The 26,819-nt window shown below is 40.4% G+C and overlaps 1 protein-coding gene across 2 annotated transcripts in view; it reads left to right on the top strand.

Annotated features, from left to right (window-relative positions):
• The window catches only part of LOC147152569 (interleukin-1 receptor accessory protein-like 1), a 217,925-nt gene that overhangs the window by 86,629 nt on the left and 104,477 nt on the right, over positions 1–26,819 (top strand). For both annotated transcript variants that reach the window (XM_086048551.1, XM_086048550.1), the window contains 3 exons: positions 5,358–5,637; positions 21,127–21,313; positions 22,776–22,929. In XM_086048551.1, coding sequence (XP_085904677.1) covers positions 5,358–5,637; positions 21,127–21,313; positions 22,776–22,929 — 621 coding nt within the window. The remainder of the gene's footprint in view (positions 1–5,357; positions 5,638–21,126; positions 21,314–22,775; positions 22,930–26,819) is intronic.

The following is a 26,819-nucleotide window of genomic DNA, read 5'->3' as shown; positions in this document are numbered from 1 at the left end:
TCCAATGTGGTGCACTGCTAAAACAGACTTTAGTTAGGAGAAAGTATATTGAGTCTTGGATGAATGTTTGTTTTCCTATTCACAAATGGTTGGATTTGGGGTTTAGAGGAATGCTAAAATTTATGGGCCCCACATGCTAACTTCATTACCAAAAGAACCAAACAAAACAAAACAGAGCATCACATATAATGTACTAATTGACAAATTGCCAAAAGTGGTTATTGGGAAGCTCAAAGAATGAGTCTGTAAAACCTTTTCATATTCTTCTTCGTGAAAATACAACAGCATGTTAGGGTCACCTAATAATGAAAAAAAAAAATCAGACAAGAAGAGATTTAAAGTCATCATGAGGAAAATTAAAGTTGTCAAGATTTAAAGCCATGGAAGGGGCCAATATTTTGACAAATTTTCACCTTTAAGTAAATTTCATGGAATTTTGCATGCGTGAACATTAACACTGGTTGCTATTATATATATTTTCTAAACTGCAAAGCAATATCGACAAAATACTTGTAAAATAATTTAACAAGATAATTTTTCTCAGTGTAATCGTGGCATGAAATGTTTCCATCGTTTCCTCGCTACATAGACGACAAAAGGATACACGCCCAACAGCAACTGTGAAAAGTTAAGAATACCAGATTTAAGATCACACTTTATATCATTTCATATGTAAATAAATATAATGTCATTTTTTAAATACTGGAGCATTCACACTGGTGCATTAATTAAATTTGGCATTTTTATCCCATTTTATAATTGTGAATACACTGGAACCTTAGTTTAGTAGTGACCCAGTTTACTAACAGTTCAGTTTTCCTACTAAATTTTCAAAGACAAATTACCTCTGTTCACTCACTAGTATGGATTCACCAACGGTCTTGGCATGATTATAGAAGTTGTGCTTTTATAAAGTGACACGGTTTAAAAAAAAAAGGAAAAACTTAAGCCTCCGTGAATGCAGTGAGGGTGGTGCAGACCTGGGCCCCTCCGACTTGTATCTTTTCCCCCCACATGAAAAAAGCCTTGGCTGGTCGCCATTTTGCCAGTGATGATGATGTCATAGCTGCAGTTGAGGGGATTCTTGAGTCCCAAAGAAAAGAATTCTTCGACACCGGGATAAAAGCACTTTATTTAGCGCCGTTGGAGCAAGTGTTCAGTACTTGAGGGGGACTATGTTGAAAAATAAATGATCAAAAATCCCTGATCCCTTTTAATTTTTCTGATGCGCAAAACTTCATACACCCTTGAGCTAACTGAAATATATAAAATAAAATATATATAAATTATTGGTGTTGGGCCAAAACCTCTTATGTCAAAATTTGATCCGTTTGAAATTTCCACAAATCTATACTATTGGTAGCTACATATGTATGAACCAATTTAAAGTGTTGACAATGGCTTATTCTCTTGATGACGCTATGTTAATGGTTGCAATATTTGATACGGGTTATGGTTTTGTCTATGTGGCAAGAGTAGGTATGGGGTAAATGTTGCCAGCAATGCCACCCAGGGGGATTTCAATCCCCCCGGGAATGTTCATAACAACAGTAAGAGCTAATGTGACACGCATACTCTTACACCTTGGGGCGAGATCGTTTACAAATTGTAAGCAAAGTTTATTAAGCAAATAATGCAAACAATACTAAAGCTTCTAACCAATTGGTTGAATTAAAAAATGCACAGCAATTACCAGGAAGGGAAAAGATGAGACGGAGCTGGGGCTTACTGCCGCAGAATGTCGATTTGAAAAAGGACAAAGTCTGCAACTAAACACCCAGACACCACATACTAACAAAATAAGGCAAACAGGGATTAAATTCCACTCCTAGGAAGTGAGCTGCCATCTCAGGTGTTCTACAACAGAGAGAGAGAGAGAGATTTTTAAATCCTGCTAAGGTGGTCGTGGTTCAGATGTTGATCAAACAAAGGAAATTGGTAAACGATTGAAACAAATTGAACCAAACATAATCAAGTCAAAACAAAGCATCATTCAATTCACAAAAAAATAAACTAAACTAAACTAAATAACTTCAATAGAAAATGAACATAATTCAAACCAAAAAAGGAACCAAAATTGATTTATCAAAGTAGTCCTAGCATTGGACATCGAGAGCCAAACCAGAACTGAATATAGAGCGTAGAGCCGAAAATAGAGCCAGAAACAAACGCATACAGTTGAAACAGTAGTCCCGTTCAAGGGAATTGTGCTGAGGCGGCAACACGACCAACTGTGGCATGTAAAGAGAGGCACACAACGGAGTTACTGCACTGGATTAAACTGACTGGAGTACATTTTTATGTGTGTTTGTTTAGCATAGAGTTTGCTGTGGATATCAATTTAACTGCCATGGTGCAGTCGAGCGGAGAGGGGAAGCTTATTCAATATAATGATACTGTCCTTACAATCAGTTGAGAGCCAGCGACAGATGAATGAATAGACAGACAATTTCGACTCAGGGCTGCCGCGCCTCCTGATGTATCTTGCCATTTGGTGACAAAAGGTAGACAACATTTTAGATGACCTAAAAGCTGGTCCGTGCGGTGCAAGTGGTGAAACGCGCTTTTGATGCATTTGATCGAGGCGTAAACAGAATCATCAGCGCTCCATGGACGTGTGTGGTGGACATCAATGTATTTCATTCATGAATATAACAAATATTCATAAATATAACAAATATACAGCATGGGACAGTCCCTCTTAAATCAGTGTAGAAATCAATTAATGGGACAAGTTATAGTCATCATCATCTAAATAGCAGCGCCCTGACAGCGCGGCACAACAATTTCGGTGTGTTTGTTTGTGGGGGCGGAGGGGTGTCATGGTTATGAGTCTTGCACGTGGGTGCAAGGCGGTCTCCAATGACCTTCTATTATCTGCCTACACAGGGCACATCAGCGTCCTCATTCTCTTGGACCCCTCCGCTGCTTTAGACACCGTCTTACATTCTACCCTCCTGTTCAGCACCTGACCAGTACGGCGCTGGTTCGGCTCATACAGAGAATAGTTTAGCACAATCAGTTGTTCAAGATTTATTACAGCTTCACAGCTTCCGTCCACCAAGGCTACCACAAGACGCTGTACTTGGACCCCTCGTTTTCACTATGTACGTACATCCTGCCCCTTTGTAAGATTATCTGCAAACATGGACTGATGTTTCACTGCTATGCTAATGATAGAAAGCTCTACATCAGAAACACCCAACCACTCAGCTCGCCGTCTGGCATCACCAGTAGGGATGTACCGATCAGGTTTTATGACACCGATACCGATACCGATCATGCATGAGTGAGATCGGCCGATATCGATACCAATTCCGATCACATGGAATATCTGTATATTTTTCCATTTATTTATGGTGACTATACTGCGCTTGTGACAGTAACGCATCATGCATAACAAGCTGCAGAATGCGTGCCATACGCCGTCGGCTCGCCTTGACTTTATTCAATGCAGTAAGCCTCGTAAACTCACCAGAGGTATCCCCATTAACATCGGCAGCTGCTCCATTCATTCCAGTCCACAACCGCTGGATCAGGGTCAAGTCAAGTCAAATGTATTTGTATAGCCCTTAATCACAGGAAGGTTTCAAAGGGCTTCACATGCCCATAGCTGCCAACATCTAAACGACATCCCCTGATCTTACTCCCCAGGAGGGCAAGGAAAAACTCGAAAACCCCATCTAGGGAAAAAATGAGAAACCTAGAGAAGGGACCACAGATAGGGGAATCCCCCTTCCAGGATGGTCAGGCTGCAATGGATGCCGAGTGGGCAACATTTAACACATACTATACAAAGTTGATCAAAATAATGTGAAAGTTAATCAAATGAAGTGCTGCAAGATGACTTCGGTGAAGTGGGTGCCCAGTTGATCGATGTAGAAATCGCCTTTGCAGCGCCTCCGAGGATGTGGTCATCCTCCGATCTTGTAGCGGTCAGTTGCTGTGGGATCGACACAGCAACCTCCAATTCGGTCGTCATCATCTAACTCCCAAGCCTGGGAAAAGGCAGAGAAAAGAAAGAGGCAGCAGTAAAGAGGCTAAAACAAATAGTTCAACTAAATGCAGAAGTGTACAAATAAGTCTTTAGTCATGTTTTGTGCATTTCTACTAAGGTAGCGCCTCTAATATCCGTGGAAAGGGCATTCCAAAGTACTGGTGCCCGAGTAGAAAATCCTCTGGAACCTACGGACTTCTATTTGGTTCTCGGGATCACTAAAAGGCCGGCATTTTGTGACCGAAGGTTTCGAAACGGAACGTATGGTATCACTAGGTCGACGAGATAGGATGGTGCTAAGCCGTGCAATATTTTGTAAGTAAGTAGCAAGACCTTGAAATCGCATCTCAAGTGGACTGGAAGCCAATGCACCAACTAATTTTTTATTTTTATTTTTTTTTACTGGTAGCTATACTTCTTGGGAACTGATGGTTAGTGTAGCAGTGTGGCGCAGACATCACCAAATACAAATACTCCACATCCACAAGTTGAACGAAGATTATTTTAACATTATTATCAGAAAGTAATGCTGATTATATGTGCAAACACAACAGCTCTGCTTTATGCTTTATAGTGCCCCAGATGCCTCTTCAAAAAGGTTCTTTTACTCTGGTACTCGTCCCTTCTATCCGCGATGCAATTTTGTGAGGGTGTTTTTTATGTTTGGTTGTGTACTTCTGCCCCACAGTTTGGAACCAGTGGAGCAGAAGTCTTGAACAGCTTGCTCACAGACCTATTTTCACAAATAGGCAGATAACTAATGATTTATTTGGTTTCTTAATTTCACACATAAAATCGGTCAGGCACTCCAGAGACCATTAACAAGTTTCCATAATGGGAAGTCAACCCAAACATATTTTCTTCATGAATATGTTCTATGCAAGCCCACTAGTTGAAACAAAGCATTCTGATAAATATTGCGTTTGTGGAATAAGAGTTAATCCACCCAGTTTTTAGCCATCTCTGGGGGGAGGCCATTTTGTCACATCTGTCGACTGAAAATGGCATCACAAAAAGCTCAGGGAACAAGTAATACCGATCATGATTGGTCGTTACCTCAGCTCTGAGCAGTTGTGATGTCATTTTCAGTCGACAGAAGTGGCAAAATGGCTGCCCCCTGAGATGGCTGAAAAGGGGTTAACTCATATTCCATAAACGCAATATTAATCAGAATGGCGTGTTTCAATTAGTGGGCCTGTTGGGAACATATTCATGAAAAAAAATGTTTGGCTTGATTTCCACTTCAAGGATACTTCAATTCCATCTGAGTTGGTGCCCTATGAGTCAGTGTGATTACAAAGATTATTTGAAATTGAATGTCATAATCGTAATAGTTCCTCTCTGTGTTCTTGTCTTGCAGTGGAAGGATGCACGGATTGGTCCGTGGACTATCTGAAATACAAGGTGCTCCTGGGTGAACCTGTTCGGATTAAGTGTGCTTTATTCTATGGATATATCCGTGCCAACTACACGCATGCTCAGAGCTCAGGACTCAGCCTCATGTGGTACAAAAGTGTTGGACATGGCGATTTTGAGGAGCCCATCAGTTTTGACGGCACACGAATGAGCAAGGAAGAGGATGCAATATGGTTTCGACCAGCCGAACTAGACGACGTGGGGTACTATTCCTGTGTATTAAGGTACAGCCTATATACCGGTACTGTCAATATACCAACAGCCCAGTTGGTAAATGTACACATGCTTCCTGGTATCTAACAAGTGGCACTGTGAAAGTTTTGGACATTAGTATTCAACGCCATGTGCACCTTCACTGCGGTACCGGCCATGAATAGACACAGGCAGTCAGTCCTGATCCCATGCTTCTCTATTCAGTAACATTGGCAGGGTTTTCAGATCAATGAGTGAGCCCTGTGTTATTGTGTAGCCACGCATAAAGTAGAGAGTTGATTTGGAGATGAATTGCTGCTTCGGCACCATTCAGAACCAAAGTAAGGTTGCTGACACTTCTTTCGTCATCTTGGAGTGTCAACAACATTTCTAAATTGAAAAAGGTTTTTGTTTCCCTGTTGCAATAGCATCTTTGAGTTAGTTTTACTTTGTCTGGCCTGGACGAAAATACATGACTAAATGGTGAACTATTGTCTGAAATTAGAGTCACTAACACTTAACCTTAATATTAACCTCAAGCTCTATTACAGTTGATACAAACAGTGACACTGATTGACATTGTTAGGTATCCATTACTGCTGCAACTTGACAATGGAAATGTAAAAATATAACATTAAAAACCTTCTAAACCGTCTAAACATTGGCAGAAACCATGCAGTGAAGGTTGGTGTTGATTTTGCCAATTTAAATTCTAGAGGGCATTTCATCTGGAGTATGATTGCAACACCATGATGTGGCATGATGCAATCAATGGTACATCGTGATCTGCACAATGAAGAATCTCAAAACATCATCTTCTTCTCTTGTTTTGCAGTTTGCACAGTGTTTCAAGTCACTTTTATCCCCACACTGGCCCATAGCACACAATTGGTGTATTGTAATTTAAGATGAAAAAGAAAATCATGCTTGTATAATTCGAAATGACACTTTTGCTACATGAGCTCTCTTAAATCTATAGTGGGCCGGCTATGAGATCTCGTGGACTGCTTTCGTTTTTTTTTCCCTCCGTAAACTGACATTTCCATTTCGTGTGTCTACATGAACAGAGTGATATGGGATGATACGAACATGATGTTATGAGTTCAACACGCAGACATGGACTAGATGAGTTCACTTCCGTATAGCCTTATAACATGAGAAAGATGTAACCCAAAGAGCTCCATAAAGATCAATACCAGAATACAACCCAAAAATCGTTAAATAGTCGGTGGCATCCCACACTAATACAAATATTTTGGCAGCAAATGCATGATATTAGCAGGGTGCTCATAATTTTTTTCATACGGTACTTGAATGAGTACCAGGAGATTGTCTTTGGTACTCACTAGCGGTCCAACGGATCACACAAGTCATGGTTCGGATCGGTCTCGGATTTTGAGTCACGGATCGGATTGTTTATTGTACGAGCAAAATAAATAAATAAATAAATAACCTAAATAGAACTTCATTTATGTCTTCATTTATTTCATAAAACGCTTTTTCCTATAAAAAAAAAAAAATCAACTCTAAATGTCTAATATGGCCGTTTAGGATTTAACACAAGTTAACGCAATTTTGTAAGTTGCACAGTGTATACATTTCAAGTTATCCTGCCAGACATTTTGAGCTGAATGTTTTCTTACAATTATTAGGCAAACATGTTATTATAAATTAAATAAAGACAACATTTTATTATTTTTTTTTTTTCATAATGAAAAAGACTTGAAGTGCAATTTAAGGCACCATTCTTAAAACATGGACAACACATTACAAAGTAATCTTGGTCCACAATATAGAAAGAGGTTTAAAAAAAAAACAAGTAATTAAGCCAAGGAGCAGCTGTTGAACTACCAGCTAATGATAACAGCTGCTAGCCACTAACGGCGGAGACTTGTGCCGTATCATACAATGACAGCGTAATTAACCAGTGGTTTGTTCGTGTCCTGAATTAACGACTGAATATGATTACGGGACGGTGTAGCATCTGTGTTGGTGGCAAGCGTTAAAACTGCCAATACGTCAAAAACGGAAGTCAGGTTAGCCGTCACGCCACCACGCGGGCCAACTTCAAAGTAAAAGTTCACTAAGGCTATTGCATTGGCATTAATGACTCAATGTATTTTTTGGTAAGCTTTATTTTGAAGTTAGCCTTTGTGGAGGCGGCGTGTTCGTTGAGTATGTTTGCAAAACGCTCTTGTACATGCAATTTACGTAATCTTGAGGGTAACTTCCTCTGCTGAGTGCGGACTAATCACGTTGCCTTATTGTGAACGCGTACAGTTTTTTTTCACCAACCATTCTGTCGATCGTGCCGATCCTGAACCAATGCTTGATCGTTACTAGGGGTGGGCGATCTGGCAAAAATATCATATCACCATTTTTTTTTAAATAAAATCACGATCACGATTTTATCGTAATTCTTTTTGTTTACATCGTTTTTTTAAGTCTAATTTTCCTCATGTTAAACATAAAACATATTTAAAATGTGTATAAAACTCTAAAAGAAAAAAAAAGACATTTTAAGTCAGCTAAGCTTTGTGAACAGATTTTAATTTGAATAGTGACAATTTTTATCAAAATGTGCAATGATTGTAAACATAAAAGGTAACATCACGTAAACATAAAAACACAGCTCGTAACGCAGGTCAGTACTTTGAAGAGTCTTTTAACCCCCTCATTTTCCACTGTTTTAATGGGAATCATGTCTTCAGCAAGGTAATAAGTCACTGCCTCAGTTACTTCTTTACATTGCTTGCTTGTTTTTTTCATATGCAGTGCTCTTGTTAAATGACTGTGTTACCATGGGTTGCATTAGTTTGGAGCTAGCGGCTGCCTCTGGCTACCGTGTGTCTGATTTCCGTTTGCTTTGGCTGTCGGCTCTGACGTCCGAACAGAGTCCCTGCAAACTTTGTAAATAACTGGTTTGCGCTTTCTCCTCCGAGGAAAAGCCAAACCAAATCAACGCTGTGGATGTGGAGTTTCTTTTCGGGACCAACTCTGCTTCGTGGTGACGTTCCGCTATAGCTTCCCGCTATACAAACCAACAGGGAGGCGGGGAGTGTCACGTACGGTGCACTGTGCGTGCTGTGATTGGTTGGTCGGGTATACGTGTCAGCGGCTTTGCGACGCCATAGAGCTAAACAGTTTGGAATGTGCAATGTAGACGATCAAACGATCGTTCGGCTGTATGAGATCGTAACACGTTAAACCGCTTAACGATCTAATATCGTCATATTGCCCACCCCTAATCCTTACCAATCAAAGATGAATCGTTGCACTGCACCACTAGTGTGTAGGCTACAGGTACGCAAATGTGCGTCGTGATGCAAATGACGGTACGCATCCGTGATTTCTGTTGCGCATGCGTACCTGCGTTCCAGTTATGTGCACCCGTGGATATTAGATTGTTTGATGTGTGTTTTCACATTGGATGTGTCATTTTTTCTTGCATTGCTGCCGTTCTCTCATTCTTACTGTCAGGCTTGAAATCAAATGCATGGATGTTGTGGCTTGCCTTCTTTGTAGGCATGAGATCACTTTGTTGTACTTCCGAACAAGGTGCACACGTACATCGCCATGCACCGGCTCTTGTCGCATCTTGTTGTTGCTTAGATGCATTTAAGCGAGGACATTGTCATACACTATTAGGTACACACACAACATGTCAGTTCTGTGCTCCCACAAGACCAGCTGCAACTGACAGGAACCGAGTGAGCCTCCAACAGCATTCACTTCCACATATACAAGGTGCACACTTGAAATTCTGAGCGTGCGTGCCCGTCTCTTTTGCTCTCTTGCGCCCACTGCCTCCCACATACACACACACGCTTACGCACGCCAGCACACCTACATACACATCCGTTGCCATTACAAGGGAGCGCTCACGTCATGTATAGTAAAAGAACGCAGAGCAGATGAGCGGCGCTCTGTGTCAAATCGAGGTCAGCACTCAGCAGTTTCAGATGTTATACCCTGAGGAACATAGTCATATGCAAAGCAGACCATCTGCAATGGCAAAATCTGTCACTTAATGCAGGGTGTCAGAATACACATGCACACACGTGCACACGCGCACACACAGGCTATTCTGATTGCAACTATGCTACAAGAGTGACAATTATCTTGTTAGCATCAGAAAGCTTCTAATGTTGCTGTGCAGCTGGATGCACCTTCCAGGATTCATCATTAATCAATTGTGAAAACATAAGACCCCGTACAAAAATTCCACATCCATTACACCACCAATAAGACCAATACGTTTGGGCAAGACGAGATCAGTCTAACAAAAAAAAGAGTTTTTAATTATTATTTTTTCCCGTACAAAAATTGTTATACAACGTACACGATTTTGAAATGACGGATAAAATACGGGGAAAACGTACAAGTTGACAGTTATGGTACTTAAATGTTACCAATCACATGCAGCAGCAACAATGCATGAAAACACAGTCATTTGCCACATCAACTGCTTGGCTTTCGCTGGGTGTTTTTATACTCTCTTACCTAAATCTGAGATGAGCGTTTACATTATAGGAGTAACATGAAGACTAGCCACAGTAGATGTACATGTTGCTTGTTCTTTTAATTGTTGTGGTTCCGAATTGAATTGGGCATCCTAGATTGCAACCTAAAGCTTCTCTCAAAGAAGCTACAGCAAGGGTGTCACACTCTGATCCTGGGGGGCCGCTTTCATGTTTTAAAAGTTTCCCACCTGCAACACACCTTATTCAAATGATCAACTCATCAGCAAGTTCTGCAGGGGCCTGATAATAATCCCAATCATTTGATCCTGGTGTGTTGCAAGAGGAAACCTCTAAAACATGCAGGAAAGCAGCCCTCGAGGACCGGAGTTTGAGATCTCTCAGCTACAGTTTTTCCAATTTTATTTAAATACAACAACAAATACGTAGCTGGGATCCTTGATGTACAAACAGGCACACATACTGTTTCCACAAAATGAGATGACCAGAGAGCGGGCCTCGAAATTTACGCTGGCCTGCTGTCGCTGTCGCTGCTCCACCTATAAATGGCTTCCGTGCATGTCTCACAATGTCGCCAGCAGACAACTGGGGTAAAAACAATATAATGAAGGAGTGAGAGTGCATCCGTGTACAACGCTGCCATGACCGTATCTCCCTTTGCTCGTGTGTTCACAATGAAAATCCCTAATGTGGGCAGTATTAATATTCACAGGCAGGGGTGGCAGGTAATCTCTCATGTCAGAATGGGCCGCCTGGAACACTCAGTCATTCAGGTCCAGCCATGACCTGTCAATTGATCCGGCCCACCTGTCTAAACCAATAAGAAACACCAAACTGAGAAGCATCATGGATGGGTGGTGATGTGCAGCTGACAGATGCTGTATTATGTGTTTGTACTGCGTTGCAGGATCACTAAGCTGGAGCTTGACTGCATCAGCCTCCCAAAGTAGGACTGCACTAACACATGAAGAGTGTGACACTCCGAGGGCTCTATTTTTGTGCCAAATTTGGCATGGGGCGCAATATAAATCTTTCACAGACACGTGCCACAACAGCTTGCCGCATTTTAAAAAGGGTGTATTGCGCCGTTGTGGACGTGAACACAACCGACTTGTTTCACCGCCAAGTGGCTCCTCTCATTCCCTTTGAATGCGAGAGATGTGCTGATAGTCTTTGTCATGGCGCAAGAAGACACTGGTTTGCAGAGGTTGTTAGTAATGCGCTATATTTACTCAAATAACTTTTGGGGAAAATTTTACTTACCAACTTACTTTTACTTTTAAACAGTACTTTTACTCCATTACATTGAGCTGCACTTTCTCTGCTACTTTTATTTTTGTTGGTTGCACAATAGATTTTTATTTATGTGGGGATTTTCTGCTCAGGCACTGAGCACCAATCACACATAATCACAAGTGATGTTTGACACCATTCCACCAATTAACGCACGCAGTCTTTGCGGACATGTCAAAGTGACTCATTTCTGTGAAGAATGTCTGAAGAAGTGGAGGACACACAGGCATGCGACAACATTTCAAGAAGAATATTAAGTCAAATTTTTACATTTAATTCATTGTACGAAAAATAACCATGTAATAATGATCTGTCATCTGTGTCTGCCCTAATGTTGAAATTGCAAAACGTCTAACTTGAGAAAGCACATTGCTGTAAGAAGTAGATATTTCTTTTGTTGTTCACTTGTTTTGGCTGTGCATGCTAACAGTTTTATGGTCAAATGTAGCCAAACTGTTAAATGTGCATCACATTGGATCACATGTAGGTTCTCTCCCGCACACACCCGTAGACTGACAGACAAACACATACACACGCACGCGGACACACACACAAACTACGGTTGTAGTGCAACTTCAGACCATAAAACAGCTGCTAAAAAGCTGATACATTATCACTAAACTTGATCAGGGGGAAGGTTTTTCATTCAGTCATTTTGGTGAATAAAGCAAATATTTTTTCTCTTATACACTACAAATGTATTGTTGTTGTTGTAAATGTCTAGGTCACAGAATATTCCACTATTCCACTCATTTATTAAATGATCAATTAATGAAAAAAAAGTCAATATTGTGACAAATATGTGTTCCAGTGTATTTGCATGGGAACAAGAAATGCTATGCAATGCTCGGAAATCATCACCACAAAATGCATTGCACAGTTGGAAGCCTGCATGAAAACATTGTTCTTCCATAGAGTTCTTGGTGCAAAGCCAGTATTTGTACTTTGCCACATGTGCCTTATTGCATCAGACATCCACATCATTGCACCACCAAGCTCAAGAATGCCTTGCAACGACTTACTAATGTTTTCTAGGATCAGGTGCAAATTGCACTCAGCCACCAAACTTTGTGGGTGTGTTTGCGCTGGTAGTTCATTCGCGCAGTATCCTTTGTGAATTGTACATTAAGCAAACTGCCAGTGCAAATGAAGTGCAATTTAAGGTACTATCAGCGGTTCATTCTTTGTGAATTCGGCCCATAGTCTTTTCAGTTTGGTCTGGGACCCAGAGGCCTCAATCTGATGGGACATGCCTGGAACACCTCACCAGGGAGGCATCCGGAAGGGATCCTAACTAAAGCTTGAGCCAACTCATCTGACTCATCTCGGTGCGGAGGCTCAGCAGATGACAGTGCTTCTCACTATATCTCTAAAGGAGAACGCGGACTCCTTACAGATGAATCTCATTCCGGCCACTTGTACCTGTTATCTTGTTCTTTCGCTCGTAACCCCTTAACAACCCTTGACTATATATAGGCGAGGGTGGGAACCCAGATCAATAGGTAAATTGAGAGCTTTGCCTTTCTGCCCAGCTCCGTCTTCACTGCAACAGATTGATATTGAGACTGCATCACTGCAGATGCTGCACCAATCCACCTGATGATCTCCTGTTCCATTCTTCCCTCCCTCGTGAACAACATCCCAATTTAGTTTAACTCCTCTACTTAGGACAGGATCTCATCTCCGACCTGGAGAAAGCATGCCACCCTTTTCCGACTGAAGACCATGGCCTCAGACTTAGAGGTGCTGATTTTGATCCCAAGCTTTTCACGCTCCAGCTAGAGTTGAAAATTGTGACTTGATGAAACCAACAAAACTACATAATCTTCAAAAAGCAGATATACAATACTGAGGGTGGAGTGGAGCTGAAACGCTTTCTGACAGGGAACCCTGGTAGTCATTCTCTGCAGACCCTCACAATATGTTTGGGTTTGCCAGGTCAGACCGGCATCTTCCACCACCATTGGATCCAACACACTACCAGGTAGAGATTGCGTTGACAGCTTGTGCGGCCAAAAGTCCGATAACAAGACCACAAAGTCGATCCCCCGACAGGATGAGGAGTCCCCGGCAGAAAAGAAATGTGGGTAATCCTAACAAGCTGCTCAGCGCCTCTCATTCAGAGCAACTTCATATTGGAAGAGAGTCCAACAATTCAAAAGAGGGCTGGCACCAGAGCCCAAGCTGTGTGTCAAGGCGAGCCTGATTCTAACTAGTCGGAACTTTTCAACCTCACATGCCAGCTTGAGATGCTTCCCTGCCAGAGAGGTGACATCCACATCCTCAGAACCTACTTCTGTAGCCGGGAATCAGACCACCAAGGTCGCTGCCTTCATTCTGTGCCTTCTGCGTCCGCCTTAGCCCCCTAACCAGCTCAAATTGCACCCGACCCCTTTGGCCCTTCTCACAAGTGGTGAGCCGGTGGGGAGGGGAATACACATTACTATGTAACCCCTTTAAGCTGTACCCCATGGGCGCTTGACATTAGGCTCTATCTCCAGGGCTATGCTGTCAATTGAAGAGCAGACTATCAATTTACTGCTCCAATCAACGGTGTCCAGGACCAGTGAAAATGCTCAGAGCTAAGTTAGAAAATAATATAATGGAGAGAGACTGTTAATGTTAGTTACAAATTTAGGTTGATTGCATAAAGATGAGCTGAGGCTGTTGTGAAAAATAAATGAGTTCCCTGAAGGCGTTGGCTTGGAAATGACTAAACACTGTTATGACATGTAATAGAAGCTGCTGTGCTTGACACACGCAACTTCAGGGAAGGTTTTTAAATGTGTTTTAATTTTTTTAATATGCTGTTTGTACTCTATAGCTGGGAAGAAGTGATTAAATATGCAGGACAGAAAATCGGGGATGGAGGGACGATGCCCAGCTCTGATTAGATTGTCACACCGAATGTATAAATGTTCTCTGTCACGGACGTGGAACGGTGTCGAGGAGTAGCGTGGTGGACCCAAATGCAGGAATGTGAAACAGGGGGTAGGTTTGGGTGTTTTTAATAATACATTAATGGAGTAGCAGGGGTGGATGTGACTGGAGAAGCCGGGCTGGGCGAGACCCAGGTAGTGGGTCTTGACATGACCGGGGAAGATGCACTTGATGTGACCGGGGCGTAGCGAGACAGAGGAATCAGGGCTTAACATGGAAAGCTCTGCTTGAATCTATGAAACATAACTAAAGTCTCTTACCACAAGGATATTTTCTGACATAGACAATGACCCGACGAGGACTGAACAAAAACAGGGAACTTAAATGCAAGCCTACTGACGAGACGACAAACACCTGGACAAGAAACACAGAAACACTGAGAAAACAAAACCAAAAAAAAAAACAACACAGACCAAACATGACAATCTCCTTTGTAGTACCGGCTCACTGGTAAACGTGTTCGAATAAAAAGCTGGACATAATGGCCAGTACACTTGAGAGTTGGCTGGAGGAGCTTTTCCTTCGTCTTTAAAAAGTCACTAATTCGAAGGACATTTGCACCTGAAAAGCACCACCTCCGAGTTATAGGATCAGTGGTGTAGTTGTCGATGGAGAAGTAGGCATACTCTCAATTTTCACCTTTTTTTGTAGTAGTTCAGAAAAACGTCCTGTTTTAGAAACAGTGATGTAAGAAAAATCCGTCATTTCTACTTGCTCACATACAATGTAATACAATTATCATGACTCTAATAGGAGCAGTTTTTAGTTTTTACTGGTAACAAAAGTAGCCCTAATGAATGTGAAATGTATTTATCATGAGACAAACACATAAATAATATTTTAAAACATATTTAGTCAACAATGAGCATTTACAACACCTCAACAGTGATATACCCTCAACCCATTTGAGTTTCTCACTTTTGCTCATACTAGAGTATATTCCAGACCACTGGTTGGCAACCTTTAACACCCAGAGCCATTTCGACCCGGTTTCTACAAAAAAGAAAACACTGGGAGCCGCAAACACTTTTTGACATCTGAAATGAAGATGTTAGCCTATAGCTATATACTGTATATCTTTCCACTTGTAAAATAGTGTGTTGCTTATGAAATTCAGGCAGTCCATCCATGTTTCAGAAAATTAAATTTTATTTATAAAATGAACTCATTTTGAACTCTGACAAAAAAATAAAAAATAAATCGCAGAATTGAAGGTCTCTTTCAAATGAATTAAAAAACTAAACTTAAGCTATCCATCTAGTCCAGAAAAATGCCGTGAGCCGTCACCCTTTAGGCTTTCGGAGCATGTAGCATTGACCTGAATTTAAAAATACAATGGAAAAAAAGAGTACTATTTAATTGAATAATGAAAATAAATATTTACAAGATAACTGCCTGAATATTTATTTTACCTGTTTAAAGCAACTTCTGCTCCTGAACCTCTGCGCACAGCGTCGGCAAATCAGGGCTGCAGGAAGTCACTCATCTTTACGCAGGACTATAAGATGCCGTCTTTTTCAGGAAAGTCAATTGTTTTTGTGTAAGCGTTCATATTATATACATTATACTATATTATAAATAGGGTGTCAAATTAGAGCATTAATTGCAATCAATTAATTACAGTCAGAGTTAAAGCGTTATTTTGGTGGGGGATTCAGACAAATTTGCTATAACCCCAGATCACTGGACCTCAACTCGCAACCACGGTTATTTGGGGTGACTGGGCACTTTATTGATGGTGAGTGAAACTTCAACTCATTTTGCACTGATTGTCTTGTCAATAGAAACCAGGGATTTGGCTAATAAATGCGTAAAACTGTTCCTCGAGGTGACAAAGGACTGGGTAATTGAAAAAATGATATACACCATAAATACAGATACATACAAAGCTTTGGGGCTTTTCTCAGCAATTTTTAAGAGAGATTAAAAAATAGATGAATTATATCAATTAATTACAGATCATAATTAATTAATCTCAGAATTTTTTTTAATCTACTGACGGCCCTAATTATAAATATGCTTATATTATATTATAAATGTGACCTCCATCTCTTTTGTGTGTGAACTTAATGCGTCCCTAAAGTGACCCGCATGCGCAGAAGAAGAGACGTTGTCACTCACGATGTAGTGTTTACATAAGTAAATGTGGTCCAGCATGTCGGAGCGTTTAGCCAGTGGAGCGATTCGGTACGAGGTAGAAATACAGTATTTGGGGGAAATGATGAGGCGAGGTTTTTCCATCGCATTTCATGAAGACGTACCTAAAGATCATATCACGTCATACCTGCACGTAAAAAAATGAGCCGATCTGAGCTGTTGGCTGAATTACTACTATCACCATGAATTTCTACTTTATGCTTCATGTTTTATAGTGGGATTAAATTAAAGTCAAATATAATAAGTCAATACAACTTTGCCAATTCGATCTCCTGGCTGCCAGCACTTTCCATCCACCCACCCGAACCCTAACCGCATTTTACGTATCTGATCTAGGGACACATATAAAAGTGGCCAAAAACCTTTACTTAATAAGAAGACATGAGACATGTTGTTGAGACAAATAACATACATGGAATTTACTGCCCTTGTATGCTCGCTCTGACCTGGTGGTGGTAGATTGAATCCTTGTCTCTGCTCACATTGACTCAGATTGGGACCTGTCAGGATCTGCTGGTTGGGTTGCTGAAGTCTGTCTAGGCCTAATTTGCGCCTCTTTCCCCCAAAAATCGGAAACAAATCCCTTCCTTTTGATTGTTATTTATCCCTACACAAAATAAATAGTCTGGTTAGACCTCAATATTGTTTTAGGCCAAGTCTTAAACTATTTGTCCCCATTCTCGTGTTTTAATTTACTGCAAAATCAACTGTCAGTTTAGCTACTATAAAATTAAACTAGATCATGTAGATTAGTTAATTCAAAGTAACTTTCTAACATTTTAATTTAGACCTTAAAATAACTAACAGGGTTCATAGACACTCAGGTAATCTCTGGGAATGTATTACACTTTCGTCCAACATTGCAGTCTGGCATGAAAATAAATTACAGTATACTGTACACTTACTGAAAACTAACAATTACTCAGGTTCTCCACATTATCCTAATTTAGCTAAATTAAGGCTGATGTTAGGACAACGCCTCGTAACGTTAGCCGACACACACATCTTAATTTTGTGTAAAATGTAAAAATGCTGATATATTTCCACTAGTTTAAAACTATGATTCTTTTGGAAACCATCTTAAAATTTACCTGAGAATGATGTCTTCACTGAATGTATTTTCTCTGGATAGGTGACACTCACTTGATAGACGTTCATTCTGCCTTTCTCACATTTCCATACTTGCCGAAAATACTTGGCAAGAATTGCATGAATTCATTTTCCGTGTGGAAGTGTTATTTCAATTAAGGGATTCAGAGAAGCGACATCATTATATCCCTACAGGTGCCAGGTATTTCCCGTTGGGTGTCAAATTATTCTGATGCCTTTTATTCAATATCAGCAACATCAGATGCTTAACCAGAATTAGTATGGCTTACCGGTTGTCGGAAAAACATTTCTACCATATACTGTATAATTGACATAACCGAACAATATGAAATAACTCATTCAGAACCCTCAAGGTTAGCGGCCTCTGATGACATGCTGTGGCCTTACCAATGGCACACAAGCTATAAACTAGCTAGAGTGATTTGGAATAATATTAAAAATAAAGTCTAATGCTCATGCCAAATGTCCAGTAACATGCAGTGAGGTTCTTAACTGGTGATGGACTAGTATTAGCAACATTTTCAAAATTGTGAGCCAATCAAAGGGGGGTAGTTGCCATTAAATTTGCAGCCAGACATTTAAAAAAAATAGTATAGTATATGAGTATATGAGTAAGTATATGAATTTATATATATTAAGAAAATCATAGGATTATTTTTATACACACAAAGAATGTGATTTCTGGTGGTTAAGAGAGAGCATAACAGCAATTACAATTTATTTTTCATTTGGGTTATGCAAAAAAAAAAAAAACTGAAATATTCTGTTCTTATCGTTGTTATGATCATGCTCGATATCTTTTAAAAAGTCCATTCAACCGAAAATTAAAAAGTCCAAAATCTAGTTTTTAATTAGATTTTTTATTATTTATTTCATAGTCTCATCTCATTTTAGGTCTAATTTAAAATGTTTTATTGTCTTACCTTTACTTCTGTTATTTTACTATAAAACAGGCCTGTCACGCTAACACATTTTTCGAGATGATATATTTTCCCTGAAACTATCGCAATAAACAAGTTTTTTTAATGCCACTGATATAGTGAATTACATCCTTCTGAAATGCATTTAAGCACATTTGTGACTAAATTGAAAGTAGGCAAGATCATTATTTCAGTACAGAATTTATGCTTTACTCCTTTATCTCCATTCTCCAGTCTTTTTTCAGAGGGAGAGTGATCATTCCACAGTCACAATTGTAACGGGCAGAGTGAGCACAAGCTGGAATACATTTGTCACCTTTGGTACAGTCTTCTGTAGATACAATCCTTTTCAGCCAAAAAGATGAGAGGCTCGTAGCACGCCTTCATAGTCTACATTGCTCTGCTTTTCTTCTACGCGGCGCTTCTTCCATGCATGTGTTTCCGGTGGAGAATTCTGTTTCCAAGCTCCAGGCAGAAGTAGCATTTCAATGCTGGACAATGGAATATTTGTCTTTATCGACGCTCGAAGAGCCTTGAAGTAATTATATTTCAAAATAATGTAATGTTTTATAATTATTTCATCATTTCTAAAAAGGGGGAGACTGACCGAACTTTTACGAGTTTTACGTGTTTTCGTTGGAGGACTGCTTGAAGTACCAGGCACAAGCAGCCCCTCATTGCTGGGAAATGATTTTGCCCCTCTCCAAATTCGCCACGGATTTTGCTTTCCACAGAGGCTACATGAGGAGGAGCCTTCAAATGACCCAACCTGTGAAGTGTCCTTGAGGATGCAGCCTTGAAATTTGGACAGCCCGAGTCAAAGAACTGGCTCACTAGCTGGGACTAGAAGAAAAATGGCAACACCGTGTGTGCTTTCTTACCCCCCCTTCAGAGTGGCTGCCAAAGCTACACTAAAACAAGGCAGCTATGTTCTGTCTGCTTTGTTGTTTAAATGTTGTGTTTTAAAAGTGTAAAGTCCTTAAAAACAATGGACTCTATAACAGGAACTTAATAATAATGACCCTGCTTGAATATTGCATCCCTACACCACATTTTAGTGTGCTTTTACTAGACTTGCACAATATTGAATCTCAAAGTCCTCTACCTGCACAGTCACTGTCAGCCTGGCACCTATTACAATTGATGTATGCAGGATGTGATCTAAGATTGACATAACATTGGTTAACTGCTTCAGTGTGACACGTTTGACGGACACACTCACTTGTTAATGCCACGGTATTGTCAAACATGTTACCATCACATCTGCAACACATGCCACGTAAGCCTCCAATAACATTGAGTGCTTGCAGTACAGGGTGCAGTTGAGCCTGGCGTTCCCTTGTCTGAATTGGCTTCCTGTTTATGACACTGAGTGACTTGTCCAAAGATCACCTGGCTCAAAAAGCACTAAGATGGATTTGGAATGGTGGAAAGACAATTGGAGGACAAAATGTTGGCCAGTTTCTTTGCTCATTCATGCAAAGCAGATGACACAGTGCGCCCCAAGCCCCCCCCTCCCCAAAATAAAAAAAAAACGCCCCCTGCCCCTTCGACAGGAAAGCGTGCGGACCCTTGGGATCCTATTTGTTCATTAGACCATCTGCTGAAAGTTGTCTGGGATAATCTCCACATCGTGTTACATTTGCATCCGGCCACCATGCAAAAGCACAATTACCCTAAGTGTCGGGCACTGGCTACTTAGAAGATTTTTTTTGCCGTCACTGTCGACCAGTGTGTCTGCTAATCCGCCAAGCAGCTAATGCAACACAATTATGTAAGGATTTACCATGTTTGTAATTGTTTGCTGGTTCAGCTCAGTTTGTGTGACAAGCTTTGAGAATTTAGCCGTGAGATTTTGCTAAACAGTGTCAAATTGTTTTGTCTTTTAACCATGAGGGATTTGCTGAAACTCCGTTTGCTTCGCGGCTTACGAGCGGGTTCAGGAAAAGAGAAAAGGTGCTCCGATTGATCCATTGATCGGTGGGGATTCCCGTTTGCCTTTGTTCCCCTCCTTGACACAGCAACTACAACATTAAAGTGTATTTGGATGTTGATATGTATTAATGTGTAGTATGTTCTGTAATGAGTTACTTGAAGAAGAGATGCAATCTTGAAATCACTGGTTTATTAACTTCGACATCTTGGGATCCCTGCAAATGTTTTGCATCTTTCTCGATGAAGGCATATGATCGCAATCCCATCGGACTGGTAAATGCATACAAGAGCAGTGCAACCACATCAGACTCTTAACATTCTTATTAATTTCAACATTGAGAGTAAGCTTGCATTTTAAATTTGAATGCATTTGGGTTGTTATCATCTCAGTTTTATAACACAAGTACACTGTGTAGAATCCTCATGGATAATGCAGTCGGCATCAACTGCAGCAAATTATTTCGGTTAGCTCAAACAACTCCTGCTTAATAGGGAAAAATAAGACTCATCAATCACCAAACAAAGTATTACCGTGCATACCTCAGCTATGCTGTGTTGTGATTTTCTCACTTTACAATTACAGCAACAGATAGGATAAACATTTCTTCCACTAGTTCCTTAAACTAGAAACCTCGCTGCCATCCCAAACCTTGTAATTAATAATTTGTTATAATTGATTTTTCAGAAACTCCACATACTGCATGAAGGTGTCCATGTCTCTCACGGTGGCAGAAAATGACACAGACCTCTGTTACAACTCCAAGATGAGGTTCTTTGAGAAGGCAGAGCTGAGCAAAAGCAAGGACATTACCTGCACAGGCATCGAAGATTACATCCAGCCAGGAGTGGAGCCCCAGATTGTCTGGTACAAGGTAGAATTAAGTCTTTATCTTTGCGTGTCGTGATGTTTAAAACTTTTCATAACAACTTATTCAAAAGCCTCCCATCTATACTATAACACACAGCACACGGCCTGCACAAAAACTGGCCTCTTTGACAAGACACCAACCTCCCAAATGTATAAATGAATGCATTGGGGATTGGAATAGACCACTTAGTTCCACTTCATTTTAAAGGATACATACTGTGTTATGCATTTTTCACAGCTGAAAACAGTTCCCGGGTTGTTTTAATGTGTCCATGACATGTTTGTGTCAAAATACCCCAAGGATAAAGAATTTGAACAATTTTAACACCATTCTTCATTTTCAGTGAGCCTGTCTTTGGAACTCACTACCGCCTAATTTCCGTAACAAAGATACATTAACCCTCTTCAAAGCTAGACTCAATAAAAACCTATTGCGGACTGTTTATTCACTTTAATGTCCCCTATATCATTTGCCATTTTAATTGATGTTTTATGTGCTGTTATTTTTATTGTACTGCTTACTTTATGTTGTACGGTGACCTTGACAGGCGCCCATAAATAAAATGAATTATTATATTATCATTACTTACCACATTGTGTGAACACTTTCCTAAGGGTCCTTTTCTGTTCCTGCTTGACAAAGATGTAATCTTAGATGAGGGTGGTGCAGAAGAGCCATGGCCTCCAGACATCTTTGGAATGAACAAAAACATAGATTGTGAGCCACCATCAATGACCTCTGACCTGACAAATGTTGTGGATGAATGGAAAAAACAGGGGAACCTCTAGTTACGGATGCCCCTTTTTACACACAATTCGAGTTAGTGCATTTTCACTTATATTTATTTTTAACCACAAACTGGTTATTAAAAAAAAAGAAAAAAAAGGAAGAATACCTTTAGGTATGGAATGGATTAATAGCATTTCCATTCATTTCAATTGTAAATATGACATTGATTCATGAACGTTTCAAGTTACAAATGAGCACGCAGAACCAATCTAGTTTGCAACTTGAGGTTCCACTATAATTCCCATGAACGAATCGTGTTTTGTTCCTTCTAATTCATCCCAAAAGAGAGGAAGCTGTAATAGTGTGGGGTTTTTTTCCATGTAGGTGGACTGGTCAGATGTCCTTCACGCCATTTCCTATACAGTGATGAACAAATGAGCCACATTAGGCAGCACTGATTGTGATTAAAATAGTGGATAATGGCTGTGGGTGCTCAAGCCTCAAGCTATTGGCTGTTGTTCTTTTTTGGTTTTAAGTCTAAAATCAAAGCCCACAGTGTCCCAAATTTTCTTTTGCTTCCGTTGATTCTGTGGCCCAAAATTGTAAATAGCCATGGCTGAAAGAACACATTTTTTCCTGAAAGAACATTCAATTAATTGATGACATTGATAACATTATTCTTGCAACATAACACCGGCATCATCCTCAAAATGTCTTTCCTCTGCTTCCACCATAGGAGTGCATGCCGAAGCAATGGAGACAGACAATCGAGAGGTGGAGGGACACCCTCTCCATCAAGGAAGTTCGAGAAGATGACATTGGGAATTACACCTGTGAATTACAGTTTGGAAACTTTGTGGTGCGGAGGACCACCGAACTGTCTGTCACAGGTAAGGAGAAATTTAAAGTCAGAGTCATTTCTATTAGGTATTTTGCTACCTCTTAAAAGGACTTGCAACGGCTTTCTGCATCGGAATGTTTCAAATGCATTCCCCCAAAATAATATTTGCACAGTCTGTCATAGAAGATTAAGTTTCACCTAAAATAAATAAATAAATAAGAAAAAAATCCAAGCTGTCACTTTACTGCCAAATTAGTGTGGCCAATGACTCATACACGTGATTGACCTAGAGAAATCGTCGCTGTCCTGTGAAAAACACTAATGTCCATTTTTGTCATTTAAAATAAAAAAAATCACTTTAGTGGGGTTTCTGTGTTGAGGATATGCCATTAACGTGAAAATTAAAATCATAAAATGAAAAAAGTGGACATACGCGTTTTTCTCAGGACTGTGTCGCTATACTATTCAACTTCTCGTTTACTGTTAATCTAGAAGAATCATTACTTGTTGTTGGCACACAAGATGCACAAAAAGGAAAACAGTTTGATATTAATTGGTTAATGGACATTTTATCTACTTTAGTGGTTTATTGTGAAAAATGTTTTTCTTTCTTTCTTACAAAGCTTTTAGCATGATGAATCATCTGAAGCTAACATAGTACAAGGACAAACGTAATTTAAAACTGCTGCTCATAGGGAAAAATGCAGAGGGTATTCATTTGCATAAAGGTGCTGATTATGTCTTGTGACAACATTGTAACTCATTTTGGTGAAATGCACATTTTCTGTCACAATCGAGATGAAATTTCCCTCACGCGGGCCAAACAAAAGCGTGAGGGGGTTTCAGATGGATCAGTGGCTCCTGTCAGCTCTCTGGCACAGGTTGAAATAAGTGCTGGCTGTTAGCTGCTATCTGATTGAACTTTATAGTCCTTGTAAAGTGACAAATGCAGACTGCAGTAAGGGCAAAGCAAAGTCTTAAATCACCGATTACGCCGTCCTTAATCTCAATATTGTATCCGCTTTTCAGACACTTAGAAACTGATGTAACATAGATTGATTGACATTGTGTACTTTTTCTTTTTCACACTTGTACTTTGTGTACAATGCAATCACAGTTTCATACACAGCTGACTTTTCCAGGAAGTTCAAGATATATCTGAAAGCAACAAACTGCATTACATTTTCTCATCATCCAGCCGTCCATTTTTCATACAGTTTGTCCTTATTTTGGGAACAGTTCACTGGAGCCTATCCCAGCTAACTTTTGGGCGAGAGACAAGGTACACCGTAAACTGGTTGCTATTCAATTGCAGGTCACATCTAGACAAACTACCGTTCACAATCACATGAAAATAATGTAGAGCCTTCAATTAACCTAACATGCAACTTGCATGTGCACCTGCTCCTGGCAGCTACTAAAGCAATACCAGTTCCAGCCAGTGGTGTTTGCTCTTAGACTGCAAGGGAAGCTCAGCTTCCCCTAAACCCAACCCCAAGAAAAAACAAAGTGAGCCACAATACCTTCATCTTTTTTTCGGAATCAGCTACTTATTACAGGCAACTAACACAACTTCCTTTGAGTCAAGTCAAGTCAAATTTATTTATACAGCCCTTAATCACAAGAAAGTCTCAAAGGGTTTCATGTGCCAATAGGTGACAACATATTAACGATATCCCCTGATCCTAACCCCCAGGAGGGAAAGTAAAAACTCAAAAAAACTCTGGGGAAAAATGAGAAACCTGGAGAAGGGACCGCAGATGGGGGAATCCCCCTTCCAGGATGGTCAGGCTGCAATGGATGCAGAGTGAGCAACATTTAACACATATAATGTGAAAGCCAATCAAATGAAGTGCTCCAGGAAGACAACTTCGGTGATGTTGGTGCCTGCTGAGTTGGCCAATGTAGAAATCTCCATAGCAGCGCCTCCGTTGTTTTGTTTAGCAGGTCTCGAGGGCATAAGCCCGATTAGCAATTTACAAAACAACTACTTATTAAGTGCATGTTCGTTTTATCTTTCAAGAAGGTATCCAATGTAAATAAAGACTCATACAAGTCGATTGAATTTTCTCGTCTGTTTTCTTTTCCATCTCTGAAGTTCAGGACTCATACAATAATCAGACCTGGGCTGCTTTTCCATCCTCGCGAACGCTCTCACTCGAGACGGGGGAGGGCAGAATAGGGGCCCGGTCCAACATGCAGCCCTCACATTTACCTGTATGTTGTCTTCAAAATCTAAACATAATGTGGGCTGGTCTCCTCCCTGGCTGGCCCTGTCTGTAGTGCTGATCCTCTCCAGCTGGTCCCATCGGTCAGATCAGGGCACGCTGACTCTAACACTTTTAACTGATTATGCAATGTCCGTAAATGTGTAATTACCATATTGGTTATTGGTTAACCTGCTGGCTAATATAAAGCCATTCATATAGATTTACATGTAGATAAATTTGAAGCTGTACTTGAACCATCTGGAGTATCAGAATAGTTTTGGTTTCTTTTTGAAGGTAACACTTTGAATTTTTCTCCTCACCTGTTGGAATGTGTTAAAGTGCTACTGGCACTGAATTATGGAAGTTTTAATACATAAAAGAAGGTGGATTTTATGTCCGCATATTTTTTTTTCTTTTCCAAAAATCTGCCTGGAAAATTTTGTATTAGGTGGTGGACTAAAAGAACACAACAGGATTACAGCTCAAAGGCTCCTCCAATTCCATTTCAAATTTGACAATAATATGACAACAAAATGAGCATTTTACACAAGTTTTACTAAGGAGAGGTCCAGGCGAACCAAAAGTGTGCCATTTGGGTCATCCAATTGCAACCATGTTCACATACATAGGGGAAAAGGCTGCTATTCTGGAATGATTCAACACACAAAAATGATCATGAGTTCTGATGAAAAGTAACACTTGGGGCTATCTTATCCTTGATCCAGATTTTCCAAAAACGCAAAAAAATCAAAGAAGGTGATGCTATATGACGTGTGTTCTTACGCACAAGCTGGCGTCACTGTCGGCGTCTTCAAAAGTGTGTGTTACGCAAATTACTCACAGAGTTTTCTTGTTGTTCAAAAGAGGTTTCCACAGCAACCGAATACGTTTTTTTGGTAAGAATTTCATTGGTCGTTGAATGTGTCAATCACCAGCAAGCTTAGCGAGTTTGGTTGTCACTGGCACATATGACGAATCATCGATAGGGAGGGCCAGTACTATATACACACAATTTGTTCATTGCCTGTTGTTGAACTCATGACACAGGAAACATTCGTTTATTGAGGTGTCAATCGAATACCAGGAAGCAGACCTACATTTTGAAACCTTCCATGCGTTAGTCTGATCACGCGGACTCTACCTACGATGGAAAATATGCGTATCTGATGGAAATGTGTAACAGCTAATAACGTGTCTTTATGGACTAACAATATTACTGGAATACTTTTACTGGACCCTTGTTGATGTAATGGGATCATTTTTGATGGGTTATGATATTGTCTTGGACATTTATGAGGCTGAAATGGTGAGTTCCATGTTTTTTTTTGTGTTAGCGATTGTTTGACTCAAATGCTCGCCGAGCATGCAGATATGATAGGATCTTATAATGTTTGGCATCACTCGAATCTCCGGAAACTCAGCTTTCTAACCATGTATAACATGAGAATGCTTTGAAGTTGTTCTATATATAGCGAATGTCCCGCAGGCGAGACGCGAACGTCCCACCGGTGGGACGCGGGAATCGCAATTAAGCTGTTGAGCTACGACTTTTTCAAGAATTTGCGCAATAAACAGGAAATTTGAAACCGGCCTATAATTACTGAGGTTCTCTGGTTCGAGGTTTGGCCGCTTAAGCAGAGGTCAAATAACAGCGGTCTTAAAAGCTGCTGGGACAGCGCCCGAGGTGAGTGATAAATTAGTGATATTTCTCATTCATGCCCGCAGCGCC

Source organism: Filicampus tigris, chromosome 1 (genome assembly GCF_054856515.1).
Source record: "Filicampus tigris isolate MCC_2025a chromosome 1, RoL_Ftig_1.0, whole genome shotgun sequence".
Classification (NCBI taxonomy): Eukaryota; Metazoa; Chordata; class Actinopteri; order Syngnathiformes; family Syngnathidae; genus Filicampus; species Filicampus tigris.
This window is presented reverse-complemented; position numbering and strand designations above follow the sequence as displayed.